General features: G+C 41.7%; 1 protein-coding gene across 8 annotated transcripts in view; it reads right to left on the bottom strand.

Moving 5' to 3' along the window:
- Positions 1 to 23,216, bottom strand: part of pcdh19 (protocadherin 19) — a 55,628-nt gene that overhangs the window by 16,413 nt on the left and 15,999 nt on the right. For 4 of the 8 annotated variants that reach the window (XM_085428817.1, XM_085428838.1, XM_085428826.1 and 1 more), the window contains exons 3-4: positions 11,413 to 11,470; positions 9,452 to 9,637 (exon numbers count right to left, since the gene is read on the bottom strand). In XM_085428817.1, coding sequence (XP_085284943.1) covers positions 9,452 to 9,637; positions 11,413 to 11,470 — 244 coding nt within the window. Of the gene's footprint in view, positions 1 to 9,451; positions 9,638 to 11,411; positions 11,471 to 23,216 lie in introns of all 8 variants that reach the window. The other 4 variants (XM_085428845.1, XM_085428822.1, XM_085428832.1 and 1 more) reach the window with 1 other exon arrangement.

Genomic DNA, 23,216 nt, shown 5'->3' with positions numbered 1-23,216 from the left:
GCTCTGAGTCAGTTCAGTTCTTGACCTTTCTCACCAGTGAACTAAGTCCAAGCAGAGTGAATCCAGGGTGTGCATGCCAGAGTAGCTCAGATTAAATTCAATGTGATGTTCAGGTTATGTGCTCTAAAATCTGATCCTCACTCAGCGCAGAAGACCCCTTTAAGATAAGCAGTAATATATGCTTTTTTAATCTGAACGACTAAAATTACTAAGGTGCGCATTAATTCACTAAGTCAGAAATAAACAGAGCACAGAGGATTATGAAGACGTGTCGAAAGACAAAATGCCTGCAAGGCATTGTGGAACCTGGTGGCCAAGAACGGGCTGGGGGATGCTATCTGCATCCACACATATCTCAGCAGCTTCCCCCTCTCCATTACTCTGATCTCCCTCTTTCATCAATAGTTTATATTCTGGGCTACTAGCAGCCGCACAGTACCTACCACTGTTGAGGCTGACTCAAAATGTTCAATTACAACACACTGAGCTCATCTCTGCAAGGTCATCTCGGGGACAGAGAGGGGAACACTGACACTAATTGGTAAATGAAAGATAGTAATGATAGTGCTGGTTTTCTATGACTTCCCTTTAACCTCTGCTTAACTACTTTTAGAGTACAAATCCAGTGCGCACAAGCTTCCGTGTTGTTTTACAGCATATGCAAAGTCTCGAGAAGAGAAATCCTGCATTTCTAAAAGTAAAATGTTACAGAATAAATCATTCTCGCTGAATATACATGAGGAGAGCAAACTATGGAAATATTATGGCACTCTGCCTGAGGTAGTAACCTTTTTGTTGCCACGACGGAGAAGGACGACATAACTTTACATATTACCGCTACATATTCCATCTGAGCTATAATGTTGTCAGGAGAAAGAAGGTGATGAGAACTAAGATAAAAATCAGGATGGAGAAGACAAAGGCATCGGGGGTAGACAGTGAAATGAAAGGAAAAATAAAACAAATGAAATCTCAAATGGATTAAGGAGGATGGGAGTGCTGTGTTTTTTTCCCACAGAAAGGAAGTAATAGGGGTTAAAAAAAGAAATGCACATCGCTGCAGCACAGGAGACCCCCCCTCTTCCTCCCTTACCCCAGCTGCAGTGATAAATGTCTCTTTGTATTCTGGACAGAAAACTGCAGGCTACAATGTACTTGTCAAAAGACAGCTGATTTTCCCCTTAAACAGAGCAGAATATATTCTTAATCTTTCCTTTCACACGGGGAGAAGATAAAAGAAAGGCCTCGTGCCAAGACACTTAAAGCCCAGGAAATCTCCCTCCATTCACTACACGTTTGTGTGGCGCGCAGTTATGAATGTGTTCCTGTGTGTACAATATACGTGTTTGCAGCAGCAGGTGTAGATATAGCATGTGCAACTGCATGCTGTTTGTACTTTTCCTAAATTTCTCAGCATCCTTAATCCCCGCAGTGAAGCCATAGTTCCACTATGAGGGCTCCTAAATGGAAGTCAGTGCTACAGGTAATGGAGCTGATTATAGCTATCTGGGCTGTGGGCCAGCTGCCAGACTCTGCCCTGCCTGGAGGGAGCACAGGCCGCCTGGTGTCTGATATCCTGGGATCCCTGTAATACAAGCCTTGCTTTGGCAGTCACTCTGTGACTATCCTGCCCACTTCCAGCCACACATCAAGGCTCCTTTGAGTTTGTCTATGTGTATAGTATGTCCTCATCAGGCTGTTTACTCAACAAAGTATCAGACTGGAGTCGTACAATTTCAGCAGCAAAGCTGTGGTAAGTCATGCTTTCAAAGGACTTTTGTGGGCTCATGATAGGACCTCATGTTGTCAACAGAGGATCAGGCTCTGCTGCAGAATTATAGTATCAGCTGTTTTCTAAACAAAGTGTAGAATGCTTCTGGTGGCGAACTTACTCAAACAAACTGCATTCCCGACACAACACACAACAATGGCTAATCAGCTGGGAATGCATCCCCCCCCAACATAAACCTTTCAGCTGACCAGCAGCCAGTAGGGTTAACACAGTAATCCCCCGCCCTTATTTCCACTAAATTTCACAATAAGGATATTTACCGCAGTGCTGGGCATCAAGTGTTAAAACATGGTATGCTAGTCCCATTAATTTATCGTTGCAGGTGGGACAGCACGGTGCAACAGGTCCTTACATTTAAGTAAATGAAAAAAACATCAGTGATCACAACAAAAGACTAAAAATGCTTAAAGTCCCTTAAGTATAAAACATACTCTGTAATACTATGAGTGGTATAAACGGAGGTCCACTTCTATTTTATGACATGACAGCGCCATGATTAAGACTTGGTTAATCAAAAATGTGACTTGTGACAAATGCCTTGGTATTTCTTTGTGATGCTCTTTGTGATCTTTGTCTTGAAAGGTGCTGTAGAAATAAACTTTTACTTTACTTTACTAGGGGAGGTTTAGTCATGAAATCCCTGGGGGGCACTTTGTCGTAATGTCTTTACGTGTACCACAACAATCTTTTGGAATTTTTTTAAAAAAAAGGCCTCTTTGTTAAATATTGATATTAACAGCTCTACTCTCTACAGATTTTGCTGCTCTAAATAAAATCGCTTATTTTCCTGACAAATTTCCATAACATCTCGAGAGCTTTGTCCGCGGTCAGTTGTTGAAATGTCACCGTCGCCCTTGTGAAGAAGTGACAATAACTTTTACTTTGCAGGTAACAAAAACACGCAGCAACCATGGAAATTGGAAACTGAGTACATTTAAAGGAGATGTAAATGAGTGCATTTAAAGGAGAAATTACATTTTGCATTTGCTGCATTATACTGTGGCGGGGGTTGTGGGTGAAACGTGCAAATAGGGCTCTTTGTTTTGCTGAGTCGACTTTACGTGAAAATAAGGTGAGATAGTGATCTCCCAACCCCTCGGGAGAAAATCACAAAAACGTGTCAAAATAAAGATACAACAATAAGCTAAAACATCAAAAAAGCTCCAAAGCCCTCTGTTTTTATGTAAAAATTAAATGCCTTTATTCTCAAGGCCTTAGAGGGTTTTTTTTATTTTAGCTCATGTGCCCCTTACAAAGAGCACCACAAATGGATGTTTTTTAAATCCAGGAAGGATTCAATTCAATTCTGAAGATACTGAAAAAGATAAATGAAAAAAAGGGTGTTATCTTAATTTTTAATATCATTATTACATCGTAGAAACAACAAAAAGTGAAGTAATGAGCGGCGTGCTGATGTCACCCTCCAGAAAGATCGAAGGTGTAAAATGTTTTAATTCTAGTTATATAATTACAAAATGATTCATCGTACTTAATAACATCAAATCGATCAATTGGCAATTGATTTTTTACAATTTCATTTTAGCACAAATGAGGCTGCAGTTGTTTAGTCATACAGCCCCTGTTTTAACACCGTGTTTAAAATGGCTTGCGGTGCAGGAGAGGTTATGGCATGTGGTGATCTCAGAGAATTATAAGGACAATATCGCGGCTGTAAAAATGGCTGCTGCCTCGGTTCCTCAAACGAGGACCAGAATCAGTCAGAGCCACAAAAAAGCAGGTAGACTGGAGACACGCACACCACAGCTCGGCATCTTGCAATTCACTCTATTTCCCCCAAACTTCTAGTATTTCACTCTTGTGCCATCTCTTTATCTTTCTCCCTCCTCTCCCTCTCTCTCGTTCCCATTCTTTCCCTGATTAACCTTTAAAGACACACACTTGCAGCCTCACACACACTCAACACGCTGTGCACACACTCTCGAACAGGTTTAAAATTCAGGTACTCTCTCCTCTCTCTTTATTACACACTCGGCCCCCATCAACTTCTGCACATTACCTGTTCTTAATCTCCCTCCCTCTGTCTGGGATCATCCTGATCCCCCTGTTTTCCCATCTGCTGTCGATTGGGGCCCAGCTTTGCTAGGTGTTCAACAAACTTGGTTTCTGCGGAGATTATTAACACACCTAGCATGCCACAGCATCATGAATAAGCAATGGAGATCCGGAGCTCTATTTTCTCTCTGCCTCTGTGTTTCCTCCCTCTCTCTCCCCCCTCTCTCTCTTGCCCTGCCGCGTTGTGAACTGAATGCCAGGATTGTCTAGAAAATGAGCTGTCAGTGGAGGGCCTGCAATGAGATACATCAGGCTCATTGTGAGCCCTAGAAAATAATGAACTATTCCCATTTCTCTCTCTGATATGTTCAATACGCTATCCATGACAAGTGCAAAGAGATAAGCAGTCCCCTCTTGAGCTGATTAAATACACTGGGTATATTCAGGAGAGCTTTGGCAGAGTGTAGGTTCAGGGGATGCCATTATAGAATTATAACATTACTATATGTTTGCAGTTGATGGTGGAAATTAAGATCCTTTGCATGCCCTTTTTGTGTGTGTCTGCAGTAGCTGAGAAAGAGCAGCTAGAGGTAATGTTGCTCGCAGAAATTTAACAAAAAGCACCACGTTTTCTTAAATTCCTCTTTGGGTGTCTTTGCTGTTTGTATATAAATTGTTGGAGTGGTTTAGGCCTCAGGATTTCTTTTAAATTAGAGGACAAATAAGAGCAGTGTTTTCAGTACAGATTTAGACTCTTCTTCACAGTGTGACACAGAAAGAAAATCCTCAGACCTTTTTTTAACAACACGCAAAAATTAGGCAGCTGTTTTACATTATTAGGTGTAATTTCAATGTGACAGAGCCAAGACTTCACAGTCACCGAATTTTATTCGGCGACGTAAACAAGATTTAAAAAAAAATAGAAAGAAATTTAAGCCCAGACGGACACAGCATGAAATTACATCTTTTTTCTTTAATTCTCCGCAGCTCGGAGGCAAAAATCTACATCCAGGTTGTTCATTACAGAGTTCACTACACCTGCTTGCAAGCACTCTCTGGTGTGCTTGAGCATGCAGTGTGTTTGTACTCTATCTTCCTTAATGCTTGTAATGCTCTGAGCTCTTTGTCACTGTCAGCCATTTTACCTCCACTGGTTCCACATTAGATTAGACAAATCCAAATCAAAATGGATGGTCCCAGTATAGAGTTTATATGTTAATCTGATCGTAAAGTATCATAACGCAACACGTGTCATTGCCAGCCTGAATTACAACAAGGATTTTGATGCTTAATTCAATCAAATGTTGTTTGAGAATCAGTCAAACCCTCTAGCACGTTACCTCTGAGTGAGAGAAAGGGAAAAAAATCATTCCCACCTGTCACAGAGATTGTTTCTTCTTTTCCTCTTTTTATTTTCTCTCGCTAAGACTGCTTACTAGACTCTCAGCTCATCTCTCAATCTCTGTCTCCCTCACACACAGACTCTGGCTCGCTCTCCCCTTCTCGTGTTGTCAGCACAGCCCTGTTCCTGTTGCCTTCCTGATTCTGACACCTGTCAGCATTTTCGTTAGTAGATCAGAGAACTGCAAACTAGAAATGTTCCCGTGGTGAATTTAGGGCAAGTTTGCAGCAGGAACATGTGAGATGCCTTTACTCTTTCTTTAATTCAACAGGGAAAGGGAACTGCTTGACTGGCACAAAGTTGGGAGATGTGGGCTGGAGATGTTTGCAGTCAGTAGATGGAAACAGAAGAGAAAATAAAGATGGAGAGACATATGGAGGGAGAGAGAAAAAGCGAAAGAAAATCAATTAGGAACAGTGAAACCCTGTGGATCTGCTGATGGAAGAAGGGAATACGGAGAATTTTGCAGCCCACGGAGGGGGCTTCCATTCCTGGGTTCCAGCTTCAGGCACACCCCCACAGGGAGCTAACAGATAGATGAGAGATATTCTCTGGAGGTGGAGGCCAAGGAATATGTCAGAAATAAAAGAGGCCTGTTCCCTGCTCTGGCTAATTGAGCAGTCTTAGATCCCTTTGAGTTTAATAAGCCAAGAGAAAGTGATTTTATTTGAAGAACACTTACACGTTGACCTGGATACAATTCCAAAAGTGAGATCACAAAAATCTAAAGCCACAGATCGGACACTGTAAAATGACATCGTGCCCCCACCATTCCCCCCCGCAGAGATAACTCGAGCGATTTAGCGTTACATGAATCTTAATCCTTGAAATCCACGGCTCATCCATATCCATGTGAATTAAAATGTGAGCTATGACAATCAAAGGATGTCAAAAAAATTGATTAAGCCCCCTTTGTCACAGCTCCTTTAGAGTCGTCTCCTTTGCTTCTCCCTTGACACTAATAGTTCTACAGAGCTAAAGCTAGCATGTCGCACAGTTCAACCAAATCCCCCCAACTTCACAGACATGCCTATAAAGATAACGAAGAATTCATTTTATATAGCTGCTCTTCTCAATTTATAGTTGCAGCGATATCATTCATTTCTATTCTGTTGGCAGATACGAGGGGGGCCATTACATGTTAAAGATATCTCTTCCTTTATAGATTTTAAGAGATTTAATGTCATTTGTTCTTCAGATACTTCCTTAATCTAATCCACTGGGTGAGGATAGTTAAGGTCAGGTTTTCAAAAAGAGTACATACACACGTCTTTTTAGATTCTTGGCAGCGATTCAGCAAATTCACTCAGATTTAAGTCAAAAGTCTCTTCACAAGCACTTTGCTCAAAGTTACCTTGGTATTTGCTCGTGCAGGAACAATGAATAATGTTGTTGAAAAGGCATTACTGACAAAAAAGGCATACAACAGATGGACAAAAGCCAAATATGAAACTCCTAAATTGCTTTAGGTGGGGAAAATGCCCGCGTTGATATGGTGCCGGGCTAGTTAGCAGCTGAATCTCATCACGCGAATGGATTCCCGCATGAAAGTCAACAAGATGACATGGATGCAGGGCCGTTGTGTAACCGTAACAGATTGTCTCCTGGGCAAACAACATCTTTACATGACACTGGGAATAGTAAACATTTGCACTGTAAAAGCCCGAGAGTTTAACCCTACCTCCCTTCCTTTTGTTCTCAGCGCTTATCAACACAAGAAAACAGAACAATAAAAAACACACAAAAAACAAGCTTCTTCTCTCCTCAGCTTGTGCGTGTTGTTGTCCTTTGGCAATTGTAGTCTCTCAACATGTTTTGTGCTTTTGCTGGCAGGAGAGGTGCACTATACAACACAGTTACTCCCAGAAGACATCTAAACAGCGGGGTGTTTAGTGAACATGCCTATTTGTTTTCTGAAAATTCCCTCCACTCACTCACCAGAACTGGCAGATAGTGTCCATTTTTGAGCTCAACTACTTCTATATTGTAGAAACCTTTCTGCCTTTGTACTCAAGACACTTTAAGCAGAAGGGGAGAAAAAGAGCGTGAAAACGAATAAGCTGGCCTTCTCCTGAGAAACAACAACAACAAAAAAGAAGAGGATATTGTCAAATCCTGATACGCCAGGAGACAGGACCATGCATCATGGCGAACCAGCCCATAATGTCATCCTACCATGCCCTTTACCCGTGTAATTAGACCGTTGAGATTGCAATAGAAAGATGATTTCATTTGGAATGTCATTACATTTCCGCATGCGATCTTTGCCCAATTTATTTAATAGTTATAACCGCCCTCTCATTACTTTGTGGTGTGACCACTGCTGCAGAATGACTACCAAAAGCAATGGGAAAATAGATTCCACTGAGGTATTTTGTTGTCGCTAAAGAAAAATCAGAGGCCAAACGTGAGTCTGGAGCTAAAAGCGATTAAATTAATAATAAAATAAAGAAAAACCAAACCATCAAATTGTAATTCCAAACAGCAACCTCATTATCATCTATTTGTTCTGGTCAAAGGAAAGGACAGACACTGTGAAATAGCCTGTTGTTCTGTTTACCGGCTATGTGGTGCTGCATTACAAATTCAGGAGGCATGCATCCATTTGGCTGAAACAGATACAATCATTGGTGGTGTTAATGAAAAAAGATCTGCCTCAGAGAGCTCTCCCCACTCGTAATATTCTTCATGTACATTACTTCTAATTGTCTCCAATAATGAGATCCCACTACTAGAAGCATTTTTTAGAGACCCAGGAATTTTTTGCAGGTTCTGAAGTAATTACAGCTGACAACCACTAGTCAGCAGATTCGCTTTTCACTGTTCATTATCGTCTGATGCCACCAGGGTAACACCCAGCACAAGCTGATTCTCTGGTCGTCATACTTCCTGACCCTATGTATTTCTCGGCTAAGTCATTACAAGGTGTGAACTACCAGCCAGGAAGGCATATCCACATGCACGACTCCATTCTTGAACAACGTAAAATGTGGGCTGACTAATGTTATTATTACCCAGTCGAACAATATCAACAGTGAAACTCGTTAGTTAGATATGCCAGGAACCGACAGGAAAGAGCCTACAGATATCCATTGCCGCCTTTTCAACCACACCCACACACTTCACAGTCCACTGACAAAAATAGACAGAATAGATAAATAATTTATTAAAAAAATCACATAATCTTCATTTCTTTGCGCTTTTTTTTTTTTATAAAGTCGTATTCCTTTTCGTTATCTCTTGCTCATTAAAATTTTTTCACTATATGAAGCTACGAAAGAAGAAAGTAGAGTAGTGAGAAAGTACACAGCCTTAGTAGGACAGTGTTAGAAAAAAAAGGAACTAAAAATATGTCAACGTTAAATGAGGAAGGAAAACCTAAATTTGGCATCAGTTTCCAAATTGGGGCAAACGTAAAGTTCCGATGCAAAGGATATCCATAAGAGTGTCCTCAAACATCCACGCTTTCCTCCTCACTATGAATGAAATTCCTAATGGGGCTATCCTAAAATATCTGCAGCGTTTCACACACTGACTCTTGCGCTGCCATTGCACCTGTGCGTGTAGTGCTTCCTTTAGGACTTAAATACCCTCAGGTGCATATAGTAACATCCTGGACTCCCAGACAGCTATATCCTGCTTTTTTCCCCTCTATCTCCCTCTAACTGACCCACTCTCTACTTCAGTCTGACTGGCAGTAGTTAAGAATGAACATGACCCTTACACTGACTTCTGCCAACCAAGCGGATGTCTTTTTAAATGGGGAGTCAGAAATGAAACATCAACATTAATTCCCTGCTAAATGATCCAATTGAATAATGGATGAGGGCACATGGAGATATGTAGATTTCCACCTTCTACCTTTATGAGCCTAATTGCTGCCATTCAAGCACATCTGAAGTCAGCTCATCCTCAACAGCAGACATGGCTACTATCAGTCAATAACGTTGGCTAAGCCTGTATCAAAGGGTAGCCTTTGCCGTCACAGATCCCTCATATTAGCTGTACTAACATCAAAGACAAAAAAACCTGTGATGTTATTCATATACTTGCACATTTGGGACTTCCAATGGGTAAATGCATCTTAAAAGATGCTCCGGTAGCATAAAAACAGTCTCAGTGGCACACAAAAATACACATTGGTCTTATCTTGAAACTTGAAACACATCCCAAACGATGTAGCGATCCTCTAAACACACACAGTGCGCACACACATAAACACAAACAGACACAGATTTTCTTACCTTGGTCTGGCAGCTGGCAAACATTAGGAGGAACAGTCATGTTCAGCACGTCATTGACAGCCGTGTCAACATAGTGTCCCCTCTGGACATCATGTTCGCTGTCGGTCTGGTCGCTCTCCTCATGGCCGCTGTCCTTCAGACTGTTCCCCTCCAGGTCCTTGAATGTCGATGTGCTACATGGGGGCCAGGAGGGAGGAAAGGGAAATGTTGATTAACTGTCACCTCACCTAAAAACATGCTCTTTTTCATCCATCTCTAATGTGATGGTTTGTGACGACTTGTCTATCTTTCGCTTCGTGTCCCTTTTTGTGCTTTTTGTTGCTTTCTTTAACCTGGTGCATTTCCATCAATTTAAAGTGGATGAATACTAATTTACACTGGCTCTAAGTCTAAGTTAAGCACCACACCTTTTCAAAGAACAAAACCTCTTTCCAGCTTCTGTTTGCACTTCCATGTAATAAGAAGGGCGTTTAAATCTCCTGACAGCCTTCTTGGATTAAGTGGACATTTTTCAACTTCATAGATAGCAAACCAGCCACAGGATGTTTCAGCCAGGGACATTTTGGATGGATGCACTGACTTCAAGGACATCGCATTGAACAAACAGGAGGCACTCACTCACTACAATCAAACAAATACTGCAGTAATCAGGAATTCCTGGAAGGAAGATGGATGTAGAAAATGCTGGAAGCATACAAACTGAGCATCTGCCTTGTTTGGGGCTCACAGTCAATAAAGAGGGTGGGGTGTGGGGGCACAATCAACAGCTGCACAGTAACAGCGTGATTTCCCTTCACTTGATTTCCATCCCACTGGAACAAATTCTGCTTTACAAACAACACTAAATAGGGGTGAATATATGAACACGTGTTCATGCACGAGAGAGAGACAGAGGGGAAAAAACATGAATGAGTTTATGTAAAGACAGACGAGGGTGTTAGAGGTTAGAGGGGAGGAAGAAGACAGACTGAGGAGAAAATGAAAGTAAACAAATGTGCACAAAAAGTGTAAAGGAAGCAAAGGACAGTGCAAGGTAGCTGCATTCCATAGTGCGAGCCTCACATTCTCCAGTGTGGGAGAGAGGACTGCAGTGGAGGTAATGCTGGCTCTCTGATGTTATCACTGTAATTGCACCTGTCTCAGACCAGAGGCTCCCTGGCTCCTGAGGGGATTTCTTTGTAGTATGCTGCAGAGGCCCACACTTGAATGCTCTTTGTTTACATTAATGCAGGGATTCTTTTGGGGAGAAATTGCCATAATGGGTTTTCAAAAGGCTGGGATGGCCTCAAACAAAAGGAAGCCTGGAATGTTCTATAGCTGCAGGTAAGAAGGGAGAACTATAGTTTACAAAGTGAGACTGCTTACAAAACCCTCTTTGGCTTGAGGGAATTATGAAACCCATCCCAGTCTCCAGTCCTGAATTCCTCAAACCCTATCCAAGATCTTGGTTTGGGTGAGCTGAATAACAATGCACAATGAAAACATTTATCCTTCTTTCCCTGACAAACGGGAAAAAAGGAGGCAATTATGGTCCATTCGTGACTGTTTTCTTTAAAAAAAAATATTTTAAACATAATATGACGATTAGGTAGTTGTTTCTTTTTTCCGTTTACCTGATAAAATTCAAGTTTATGTGTAATTAATGAAGCAAAGTGCATAAGTGTATCACACTTATCTGCAAATATGAAAATCATTACTTGCAGATTCTGCTGCCCTGTGTAATTTAATAATCCGAAAGTATGACTTTGTGCCTCATCCCAACAAGTGTCTACTAAACGCATTATTTTAGAGTAATACTATTTATCCTAAAATCTTATCCTCCCCTTGCAATTATACAGAATGAAGAACATGCAGGAACACATGAAAACTACTGCAACAGTAGCTGTGCACTCATTAGATAAAACAATTACAGATAACAATGGTAATGAGGTGCTGGTAACAATTCCTAATCAAGACATACCTTTTAATGAGGTGGGCTCTGCTGTTCACGTAACTGGAGTCAATGGAATAATTCTCCGTCTGTAAGAGAGTGATGGCGGAGCAGGTGGGGTGGGGGTTGTGGTGGAGGGATGATGGGGGCAACAGAGAGAGGTACTTTTAATAATGGAAGCAACCAAAATAATGTTACCAGTAATTGGCTTTCAGTAGAGATGTTATTTTACACAAAGGCCCTGGTGAGCAGCCTCGGCTTTCAAAGGGCTGAATCCTATTCTCTTTCAAAGCACACACACAGAGGGGCTGACTGGGAGTTGAGAGCTGAGGAGAGTGCTGCAGTGAGCGCAGCCTCTCTTCTCCTGTTCACCCTCCCTGCTCTCGATCCCTTGCTCCCTCCCTCCACTGCCGGTCAGCCCACTGTCTTTAAAATGGAGTCATAAGGGAGGACAGACTATCATGCAGACAGAGGGAGAAGAAAAGTTTCCCTCTGAACTCTTCACTTTTACCATGTTTGAGAAGACATTAATGTGGATATATTAAATAAATAACTGCGAGAGAAGTAGATGAAATTAAGAATGTACCAGGGGAATCTTAACTTTGCAATTGCAGATGAAAGGCTTTCAGAATATGCATGCGATAGATCTCTGACCCACATTAGAGAATGCAGTTCAAAGAGATCTTACATTCATTTTTTTTCTTCCCAACATTTATTTAGCAAGGATAGTGTCTGACGAGAAGAGCACACGGGCAGAGAAACTAGTGTAAACTAAGCAAGTAGACCCTCCCTGCATCTGCCAAGCGTCTACTTACACAAGGTAAGATGCCAGAAGGCCATAGGATATCAAATCCTCTCAAAGGACACGCTCAGTCCTGCAAAAAGCCGGGACGTGACCCTTTTGACAAGGTTTGATAAGATGCAGGTATTTTCTCCTAAAAGAAAGCGAGGCCCTTCACTTAAAATTCCATTGTGCAGATACTGTATCCTGATAACAGCTGAGTCCATGGCTGGCTTCCGAGGAAAGTCTACAGTGTACCTATATCAAAGCCCCGTTGAAAAAAGTCACCCTGATGGTAAGAAAGGTTAATGCTGCACATTTGACAGAAGCCTGCTGTTGAGGTAGCAGTGGCCCTGCAGCTGTCATACGTGGTGACCAGACAGATTTGGATTAAAACTCAGTGTGCAACTGTGCGAACACTCTCCTTATTAGATGTTAATGGGGTTGAACATTTTGAACTTTTTCAACGTCTGAGTGGAAGTGAAACCCCAATGCAGATGAGTCTGTGCGGTGAGGTTGGGAGGGGCAGAGGAAATGTCAAACATCAGTCCCAGTTTTCTTGGATTTTTTTTTTCTCCCAATAAATAAATAAAAATAAATAAATAAAAGCGATGCTGGAAGATCACAGCGTTTACCCCTGGCGAACGGCTCCTGTGACCTATTTGCAGTTAATGTTAATTTGTTCAGATTGATGCCATTCTCACCTGGCTTTAATAACAAAGTGTGCCGTCGTTATTTGTCAGAGTCTGACACACGTCGTGTCCCTACAGTGGATAAAAACGTTTCTATAGCACAAGCCTGTTTATCTTTAAATAGTCTGACGTGCACTACGTCTGTCTTAAATAAGCACAAGAGCTCCTGCTTGCCTTCTCACCTCCTTTATGCCTCATTATTTTATTTTTTTGCAGGAAAAATGCATGATAATAAGCAACAGTGCAACGTGGGCTTCTGATTGGGGTTTGTTAAATTATGATGCAATATATTTATGCACTGAAGGTTAACATCATTCCTTTTCCCTTTTACCATTTACCCCTAATTAAACTTTAACTCATTAAAATGGGGAAGATAATTCATTAAAAAAAGGAATTTAATTAACATTTTATTATTATCCCATAATTTGAAGCACGCAGTGTTTGTTCCTTTGTATTACCCCTGACTCCTTTTGTTCCTGATCAGCTTGAGTCTTTTTTATATCAAAGGTAACCTGTAAACCAAATAAATCAATAATTAAAGAAGTATGCTATTTTTCACGGATATCTGCGTAGTGCTCTATCAGATTGTCTCTGCGCATTGCTGTAACGATTCCAGTGCAGATACTTGATCTGCTACTGCGTTACATTATTACCTACGCTGCATTTTGATCGCAGTGTACACGCATTAAACTGCTTCATCTGCTATAGCGGCTGTGCATCCAGGAAAACAGAAATGAAAATGCAAGGCGTGAGTAACAAGGAGAAAACTTAATTTAAACGACAAGATAGAAAATTTTCTTGTAAATGTCACCCTGGCTGCCGCCTGTAATTGGTGTGGTTAACATGTTCTATGTGAGCATGCCTTAGAGAGGAGTGTATGCCGCTGCTCTCACGCTGTCCCTGTACTGAAAATGAACTGTATTTTTGATAATGCAAATATCAGATAATGATTTTACATCAAGCTCTTTCAAGAGTGTACAACGCAAAGAGATTCCTCATAATAGTCTAGTCGATAGTGTTGCATCACCATCTCTTCCACATCAGCTCTTCATCCACTTTACAGCTCCCCATTAACCAAGAATGTGGTTTATTTTCTCCACTTATCAAATTGTTAGTGGAATTAGGCGAACGCCTATCATGTGAAGGCTTATTCTTGTCCACTGATGAGTCAGTCGGTAGTGCCTATTCTGAGGAATAATAGCTTGAACTTCCTGTAAAGAAATGTAATGTCTTCCCCCACATTTCTAACCACCCTCAAATTGGAGGACATGTCAATATATCTTGCTGGGAGGTCAGGTTTCAGGCAAGAGGATGAGGACTGCTTAACTACAGCGAGGATGCCACAAATGGCTACTTAATCAGGTTGGACAATGTGTTGTTGTGATTTGAGCGGCCCCAGTTTGGCGGCCAGAGCCACTCTATCCCCATAATTATTGTTCCGTTTCATCTGGAGGGCTGGAGGCAGGAATGTAGTCCCTGGTGTCGCCGGGTGACTGATAGGTAGTGTCAGCATGAGTGGGGAGCGGAGTGAAAAGAGAGTAGAGAGGAGCGAGAGACAGTGAAGATGGGAGGAAATGGGTGAGACTTGACCTCTGGGAGACTTGCTGTCCAGTTGCTGCAGCCCAATAGCTTTCCCCTTTTCACCCCTTGCTTCTTTCTCTCCAGCAAAACCCGAAGCACAGGGACGGTGGACTTGCTTCTCTGCAGCTGAGAGGAAAAGCAATCTCCTCGCCTAGTTGCTGCCGTAAGATTTGATTTGCCTTCCTCCCAGCGTGACAATTGGTTCTGCAGTCTGGATGCAAGTGTATTCATTGTGTGGGGGCATGGGAAGCACCAGAGAGAAGAGGAGGAGTGGGGGAGTGAAGACACCAGTTGTTACACCAGTAAACACCCGACAAGTTCAGCAGATGTCACACAGATAGGAGAGAAAAAGAGAGAAAAAAAATGTCACACAGCTGCCCTACTGTATGTATTATTGAGGCTGATATGGCACAGAGTAACATTTAAACAAGGAAAAAACATCATGCACTAATGACATGCTATTTAAAAAAGATGCTGCTAACAGCTATTTGCTTTATACTTAAATTGGTTTTCCATTACAATCTAAAGAAAACAAGTGGAATGAAACATGATATATATCATATATATATACATATCATATATATATGTGTGTGTGTTAAAAATTAAAAATGCAAAAGATTAAGTTTCACTTTAATACCAGAGCAATCAACCTTTTTCTGAAATACAGCAAGAATGACACATGTCCTTGAAGACATTTGGGTGACGGGGGCTTTAAAAAGGCTACGCATCTAAAAGTAAGACAACATGGTTACAGATATGAGCGATTCGCATCTGTCATGGATGCAACTCTAAAATGTCATCAATTTAGCTGACAAAAAACATCCAGCCGTACTCCATGTGGACACAAAATGCTCTTACTGCCACACTGAAATGCACAGTTTAAAGATAAAGAAAAACAGACCAGAGAGAATCTATTACAACTGTCAGATTAAATTTTGCATTTGAGCAGACCTCCACTTTGTGTTTGAGCAGTCTGTGGTTGTGCCTCAGTCTTTGTTTATCAAGGACTCCCTTTGGCCTCACAAGGAAATGTTAAACATAATGTTCCCTGTTATTGATATCCCATTGCTAAAGCAAGGGATGAGAGGGAAGCAATCCGGGCAGGTTAAAGGAAAAACCAGCTGCAATTAGGGAAGAAAGAATGGGTTCATTATCCCTCTAGGTTCAACTAAAAGAGTTGAAAAAAGTAAGAAAGCGAGGAAATTAAAGAAAAGAATAAAAGTTTATGAAAGTGACTGTTAACACATATATAAATTTGGGGTTTTTTAAGTTTATTTATAAAACCCAATATATTTCATATTGACACCGACAGTTTCATATTCCTTTTTTATTTCTTAATACTCTTTTCTAAATGTACACTGCGAATATGAGCTTTCATCCTCTCGCACATACACACCCTCTATCTGCACTTCCCTACAAAAGCACTGCTCCAGCAATCCCTGACTTGCAGGTCTGTGCTGGCGCCCGCTGTCCTCGTCTTTAGGTCTGCACCCAGGAACGTCTCTAAGCAGCTCAGACTCAGTCTGCTTCTTATATTGTTTACCGTGTAAGAAAAAAAAGGAAAGTTTTTCGGCTCCTGAGATGCAATAACCCTCACTAGCTTCCAAACCTTTGCCCTCTAACCCAGTGACCACCATCACCACTTTCTTCCTGATTATAAAATTTCCCATAGACCCTCTGCCATCTGCTAGATTATAGATTTCCCTCTTCCTTTAGAGAGGCCCCGGCCCCTGAGGGAGGATCAGCGGTAAAAAGGGTGAAAGAGTGCCTGAGGCACAGCCGTGGTCCTGGATGAGATTACGTTTTCTATTTCTGCCTGCTTAAAGGGGTCTGCTGTGATGAATACAGAGAGTTGTTACTATTTAATATTAACTGACTCTCCTGTAAACTCAAATTATACACAATCAATTGTGATAGAGGGGAGCACGTGTGACAAATAACCTGCCACATTGTCTGCATCATTTCACTTCATCAGCCATCAATTCACCCCAAACCCAGAAGCCCATTTGAAAATCAATCATGTCACGAAACTGAGTGATTCTGTGGAGAAAGGTTTTTAAGACTTCCTCTCGCCCAGCTGTAGTTCGTGCATGTCTACACTCTCTGTAACTGGAAAAAAAAGGGTGAAATAAATGCTGTTGCGAGGTCACTTGTATCCATCAACACATTTGTTAAGTGTTCATTATTGTCACAGCAAACTAAATAACAGCTTTTCTGAAAAACAATGACACAGATACGTAACTACGACAGCCCTTCCTGCCTGTGTTTCCTCGTCTTCCCGTGTGAAATTGAGCAAATATTTGCCCATTCAAAACAACACAATCCCCGTCAACCCGTCCGCGTAAAGGACGGGGAAAACGGCCAGAGTCCAATTCTATTGCTTCCTCCACCTGTGTATATAACATCTAAAGAAAACTGCAGACCGCGTGGCCGTCTTCTATTCTGAAACAGAGACAATAGCCCAGACCAGTCTCCATGTCACTCAGGACTACAGGCTCCACACAAGTCCAGTTAGTAGAGATGTGATTAATTATACATACATTGATAGAAACAGCATTCATTATTCATGAGCTGCTCAACGTCAAAGATATTTCCCTCCCTTTCAGCATGATGAAAAGATTTTAAATAATAGCCCCCATTTGCAGATGTCTGCATTCCAGCGGAGTCGGCTGACGCTAAAGAGGCTTAAGTCAGAGCTGTTGTCTTACAGGGAATCACTGCTTGGGCCCAACATGTTTCAAACTGTTGGTGGCTGTTTGGTTTCCTGGGGGGGTGCTTTTGTTTTGCTTTTGTCTGCTGCTTTTAAGGCTTTCCGATGGAATTATAGCTTCCAATTAGAGCGAATAGGTGTCTACTGCCTCAACCAGCCACATAAAAGTGGATAAGGTTTCATTCAACACCTGTTCAGCGTTCAGGGCTGTTCAAGCTACGTGCATGTCACAAAGAAAACCTGTGCTTCTCCATGACATTAGGATCCATGGTTTTACATAGTAAATAAGGGGGAGGAAAGAAAAAGCCTCGACTATCAATGCTGTTTCCTCAAAGAAATCGGCTTACTTTTCTTAAAGCCTGTGGAGCCCAATCAAACTCAAATGGCAGGAACTTCCCCTTTAGGCAAGTCTTGAGGGATTTTCTTTAATTTGGATGTCAGACTGAAAAGTTTTCTCACTCCTCTCATCCCAAAATCCGTTAATGTGTGTATGGCGCCGCATGAGAAAGGTAGGTGGTGATTTTCTGAATAGACTCCGCGAACATCAATGAGAACATCTAATCCAGGTAGACTTTATGGTTTCCGGCCCTCTAGGAATAAGCATTACAAACACATGTTTTAAGCAGTCATTTAGTTTCTCTGAGAGAATTACTAGATAGCAATTTCACTGCTCAGTTGTGGCCTACATTAGCCAGTGTTGAGTTAGTTTGGGTGGAGGGGAGGCGGCTGAATTAGAGCACAAGATATCCCCAAAGGTTCTCCCCACCTCCCCTGGGCTGGGCCTTAAAAATAAACACTCAGAAACACTGCAGATTATGTAAACACATTCTGCTTAAATGCTTACGTGAGAGCAGTGACTGAATAAACAGCATAACTTTCAGTCACTTTCAAAATCAGTAAACTTGGAATTCATTTTTGAATAACTTGATGCACATGACGACAGAAGTCTATCAATGTGCGTGGCGAGCGGATCAACTTGAACTCTTGTACAATCTCACTTAGCGGCATAAAGGCGGCTGCCAGTCACATCGGTGCTGCTGTAGCCTCTCTTGTTCGTGTTCTCGCTCTCTCTTCTTTTTGTCTTGCTCACTGTGACAAGGCATCTTTGCAGACATTTTAGTTGGATGGAGATTTGCAGCAGCTCATTACAGACTGGGAGGCTCTGTGAGCGGATGCAGTCACTCGGAGATGGATTGAGTGGGTCTGTTTATTGACATGCCTTAATCTGACACTGGGAATGAGTCACCGCCTCCAGACACACTACCACATCACAGCCACTCCAGCAAATAGGGAGGCAGCACCTAGGATACAAGTGGAACTTCATCAGTGCTCATTAATCCAACAACCCCAGGCCACTCGCTCAAACAAACCATGTTTACACTGCATGTTGGCTGGATGGAGGGGTGATGGAGCTTTTCAAAGGGCATGTGTGCAGGTGCTGAGAACTGCACACACAAATGCGCATACTGTTGCTACACGTACACATATGCACAAACACACGTACAAACAGGTACTCTAGCCTCAAGCTCATGAAAAACGTTCCCGCCCTCATAACCCACAAGCCCCCAAACACATTATCTGTGTAGACCAGCTGCTAAAACTCACTTGATGCACTTTGTCTCGCACATCAGAGCTGGCGCTCAGATCAGGGGTTACTGATTGGGCTTGATGCCAAAGTATGTAGAGCAAAAAGGGGCTTTTATTTAACGGATCTTTTAGCTTTTGTCAGAGATGGGCCACTCCTATCAGCGATTCGGCCACGGAGGCCTAGTTAACATTTTGATCCTATTTGCTGGTGCTCCAGTGTGACTCACATCTGGTGATAATATTTGGGATGAATCCTTCTAGACAGCTATCGGTGCTGGGATTGACAGCAGAGTATTAGCCGCACGCACATCTCCGCTGCATCTGTAAATCCAGCTTGTTAACAGGACTGTGACAGACTGCCATCAGGACGGAGACGGAACAAAAACAACAACTAATGCTTTGTGACGACACCAGTGCTTGTTTTCCATTTCACCACTAATGTTCAGTACAATGTCTAAATGTGAATTCTTTGTCTTTTATATTTGAATATAAATTTATGAAAAAAGTTTAAAAAGGAGTAAACAAGGAGCGCATGTGAAACGCATAAGCTAGTAACTAAAATAAACCTTTTTTTGAAGAAACACACAGGCGCACAGGGAAAGCAGGCAAAGGGGAATAAATACTATGTGAGTCAGAAAGAGAATTGCACGACACGGATTTACATTAAAACACTTTGTTTTTCATGCAGAAACACACACACTCACACGCACACAGAGTCGCAGTGGGGCAGAAAGTCTGAGCGGGGCCTGATGTCTGCTCCACCGGGGACTGGGAGCGCAGCAGCTTGAGAGCAGGGTCAGTGGATAGGAGTCCAGATGTAGCAGCCTTGACCCACTCATTTGTAAGGGAGGGGTAGAGTTAGGATGGGGGGTATTTCAGCAGCTGAAACACACAGGGATTAGCCACAGTGACTTCATTTAATTTAATTTGTATTAGGGCCGTCTTTGGGGGCAAACATCGTTTTTAACTGCGAGGGGACATACGGGGTCATGGAAAACAGCAACAGACGGTGGATCTCTGCCTCCTACCCCCGCAGTGCATCAACAGGGGAACGGGACGCACTGTATTCTCAGACGTACACACACACACACACACACACACACACACACACACACACACACACACACACACACACACACACACACACGCACAAATAAATACACCTGAGCAAATGACTTGTTTCCCTCAAATTATGACTATATTATCAAGTCAAATCTCTCAAACTGACATGCATCTTAAACCTTGCATCAACCTTTCCATAGCTCAATTTCTTGAAATGAAGGCCTTTAATCCTTTTGTTCTGCCACCATGAACAACATGTAGTAATTTTCGTTGCTTATCAAAGCTCCGCTCTGTGCAGTTCTGTGCTTGTGTTTGTGTGTGTTGCAAACACTAAGCTGTTATCTACCAAGAACATATCTTAGGGGTGGATGTTTATCTGTGCTGATGCAGATTGGAGGAGTTCTCTTTGTCTCAGTGCAGTGGTACATAATATTATTTGTCTTTTGTTTTTTCATCGTTTATTTCTCCAAGGCTGATATAGTTTGATGTCCTATAGTGGAGAAATCCTTTTAGTTACCCCCAGGCATCTAATGTGCTTTTACTTGTAATCTGGGAAAGGCTGAGGGGGAAAATCTGTGCACAATCAAATAATTTAACTCCCTTTTGTATTCAGTGCAACATGACTTACAATGCAAAGTAGAAGAGGAAAACAAATCCAGTAAGTGAGTGAGTACCCAAGATTCCTCCTTACAATTTACACTAGCTCTGTGGAAAAATATGGCACCGATCAGCTATCAAGTCTGCTGTAGCCAAAGCCTGCGGTCATGCAAAAGCTTCCTCTCAGTCTTGCGCAGGTGATGTAGTCAGAGAAAAAGCTAATGTACCATGCACTGGGAGAAGAAATTTTATTACAAACACCGTCAAAAGAAAGAAAGAAAGTATATCGCCTTGTCTGTGTGAGACAGAAAGGACTGTACTGCTGGAGCCTGTTCAAGACTATCAGGCACTCGTTTTTCCTCTCTCCCCCAGCCCCTATCAAAAGATGTTACTGTGTAAAATGTCAAAGAAAAAAGAAGCAAGAGAAGTAATCTCCTTCTCCTTTTTGATCGCAAGCGGAATAATTGGAACCCTCTTAGGCTCATTACAAGAGTTGCCCGCCAGCCAAAAGACGGCTCCAACTGCCCCTCTTCATTCATGTTAGAGCTTTGAAAAATATTGCTTCCTCTAGTAACAACTCTTTATGAGATGCAATGACTAGAGGTCCTGGTACCTACATTAACGAATAATCCCACAATGCCTTTGAAAATATATCTTTCAACTTCTACTGTCAAACATCAATTCTGAGCAATGGGAGGGAAACAGCAACAATCTGGCTCTGTAATAATGTCATTATGCATATTGCACAGCACTTCTCACCATTACCCTTTTTTTTTGGCAGTGCTGTTCTTCTCAATTACATAAGTTATTCCATATGTATCCCTATAACTGATAGGCTGGTCTTCATTGTTATTACAACTATGCTTGTAATTATCGTGACTCTAATTACTATTACTGTATTACCCAAATTAACCTTATTCTGGGTTTAGATCACCCGCGCTGACGCTAGCCAAGACATGCCTATGAAGAATGGCACCAATGCCCCTTCAGATAAATCCAGTATAATTAGCTGTGTGCCTTACAGGGCCTGTGTGATGGTAATAATTAGAGCTACTGTAGCAAAGGTCATGCAAAACAATTTAGAGAGGATGCTGGCTGCTTGTGTAATGGGAGGAGGAAGGCGGAGCTCCTATTCTGTCTTTCAGAGATCGAAAACGTATAGCTGTTACTTTACCTCTGCATTTGCTCCGTTTTTAACCAATGCTCTCAAAATAATAAAAATTGAAACCCCATTTTAATGGCAAGTAGACTTCCAGCTAACACAGTTTAAATGGATCCATGATTAGATTCGAGGAAAGTGCTACAGGGTGTATCTGTTAACTGGTATCAGCGGAAATCGATTCGCTGCCTTAGAGGTGTGATAGCCGCCCCATCGCACTGTTGTTGCATCTGTTCATTAGTTTGAGTTTAATGTGTTTATGCTTACCCTTAGTTATCACTATTAATTGTGGAAGAGAGGGAGACGGCGAGAGATGTTCTGATCTACCCAAGTGCACAGGTTAATGAGCTGAGTCAAAAATGTTGACACAGAGGTAAACAAGTACTCACACCGAAGGTTCTTCTATTTCTATGCTCCCCCCATGTGGCTTGGCTCTCTCTGCAATTCCCAGATTGCTCCTAAGCTGAGAGCTCAGGGTTCTCAGTCTTGATCCATCAGGAATTCACTCTGCTCCCTCACCTCGCCACCATCACACCCCGATGAGATAAGTAACAGCCTCGTACTCAAAAATAGCATCTCAAACAACACATATGCTTATGTGTGCTAGATTGGTCTCCATCCCCTGCTGCAAAACACACACCTCCTCGTACTCCCACAAGTCTCAACAACACTTCTTTAGCAAAGAGGGATGCAAAACAGCCCTAAAGTGGTAGTATAAGACTTTTGCTGCAGCTACTGTCTGTCACCTGAACTATCACTGTTTTGCATGTTGAAGTTGATTTATTACAGCAAAGTGCCTCACATTACTGTCGACAAAACTGGGATGTTTTTAAATTTTGGCATGCTTTACCTAGCTTTTTAAGAGCTCGTGATTTGCATTAATTTGCACACAGCACTTAGCTAATAGTTCAGAATTTTGAAAATTACCCTAATTTGCTTTCTAGATAAATTAGATGATTTGAAAACTACACTCGCTCGATAAGCATGAAGCTCAAGTAGAAGACAGGTAGCTAAGCTTGCCATTAAGACTGCAAACAATAGGATCTGTCCAAAGGGAAGCCACACACGCTTCGAAAACATACAAATCAACATCTTAGTGTTTGCTTCTACAGGAAGTTGTGAGCTCATATTTTTCCTTCACACATTGCCTTACTTCCTAGCTTTCCTCTATGTATGCCAATCAGATATATAGTGATATCAAAACAAATAATTTAATTAATAATAAATGCAGAAAAAAAACGAATCCATCAATAAATATTATTACAGGAGCAAATATTAAACACTATACACCAGGTGGGAGAATTAAAGCTTTCTGCAATCAAGTACCATTTTAAATTAATAGTGAAACTACAGGAAAACTCACACAATCCTTTTATTTGTCACCTCGATCATTTTATCCTGATATACGTTCGGATGATTTCTGAGGCAGTCTTGAATCCACATTTTTCAGCAACAGCGACTGAAGCCATTGTGTCATATAGTTAATAAATGTGTGTGTAAAAGTACTTGACTGCAATACAAACTGCACTCATCAACTGTTGTTGGATGTCGAATTAATTATTATTATTATTTTTAGTTTTTTATATATTTTTTTAAATTAGAGTCCACACACTAATGGAATTCATGCAGTGGAAGAAGAGGCATACACCAGGATCCATATGTCTTT

Source organism: Rhamphochromis longiceps, linkage group LG2 (genome assembly GCF_057381845.1).
Source record: "Rhamphochromis longiceps isolate RC_006_pf linkage group LG2, R_longiceps_female_GT1.1, whole genome shotgun sequence".
Classification (NCBI taxonomy): domain Eukaryota; kingdom Metazoa; phylum Chordata; class Actinopteri; order Cichliformes; family Cichlidae; genus Rhamphochromis; species Rhamphochromis longiceps.
The sequence above is the reverse complement of the archived record's forward strand: the minus strand, read 5'-3'. Positions and strand labels throughout refer to the sequence as shown.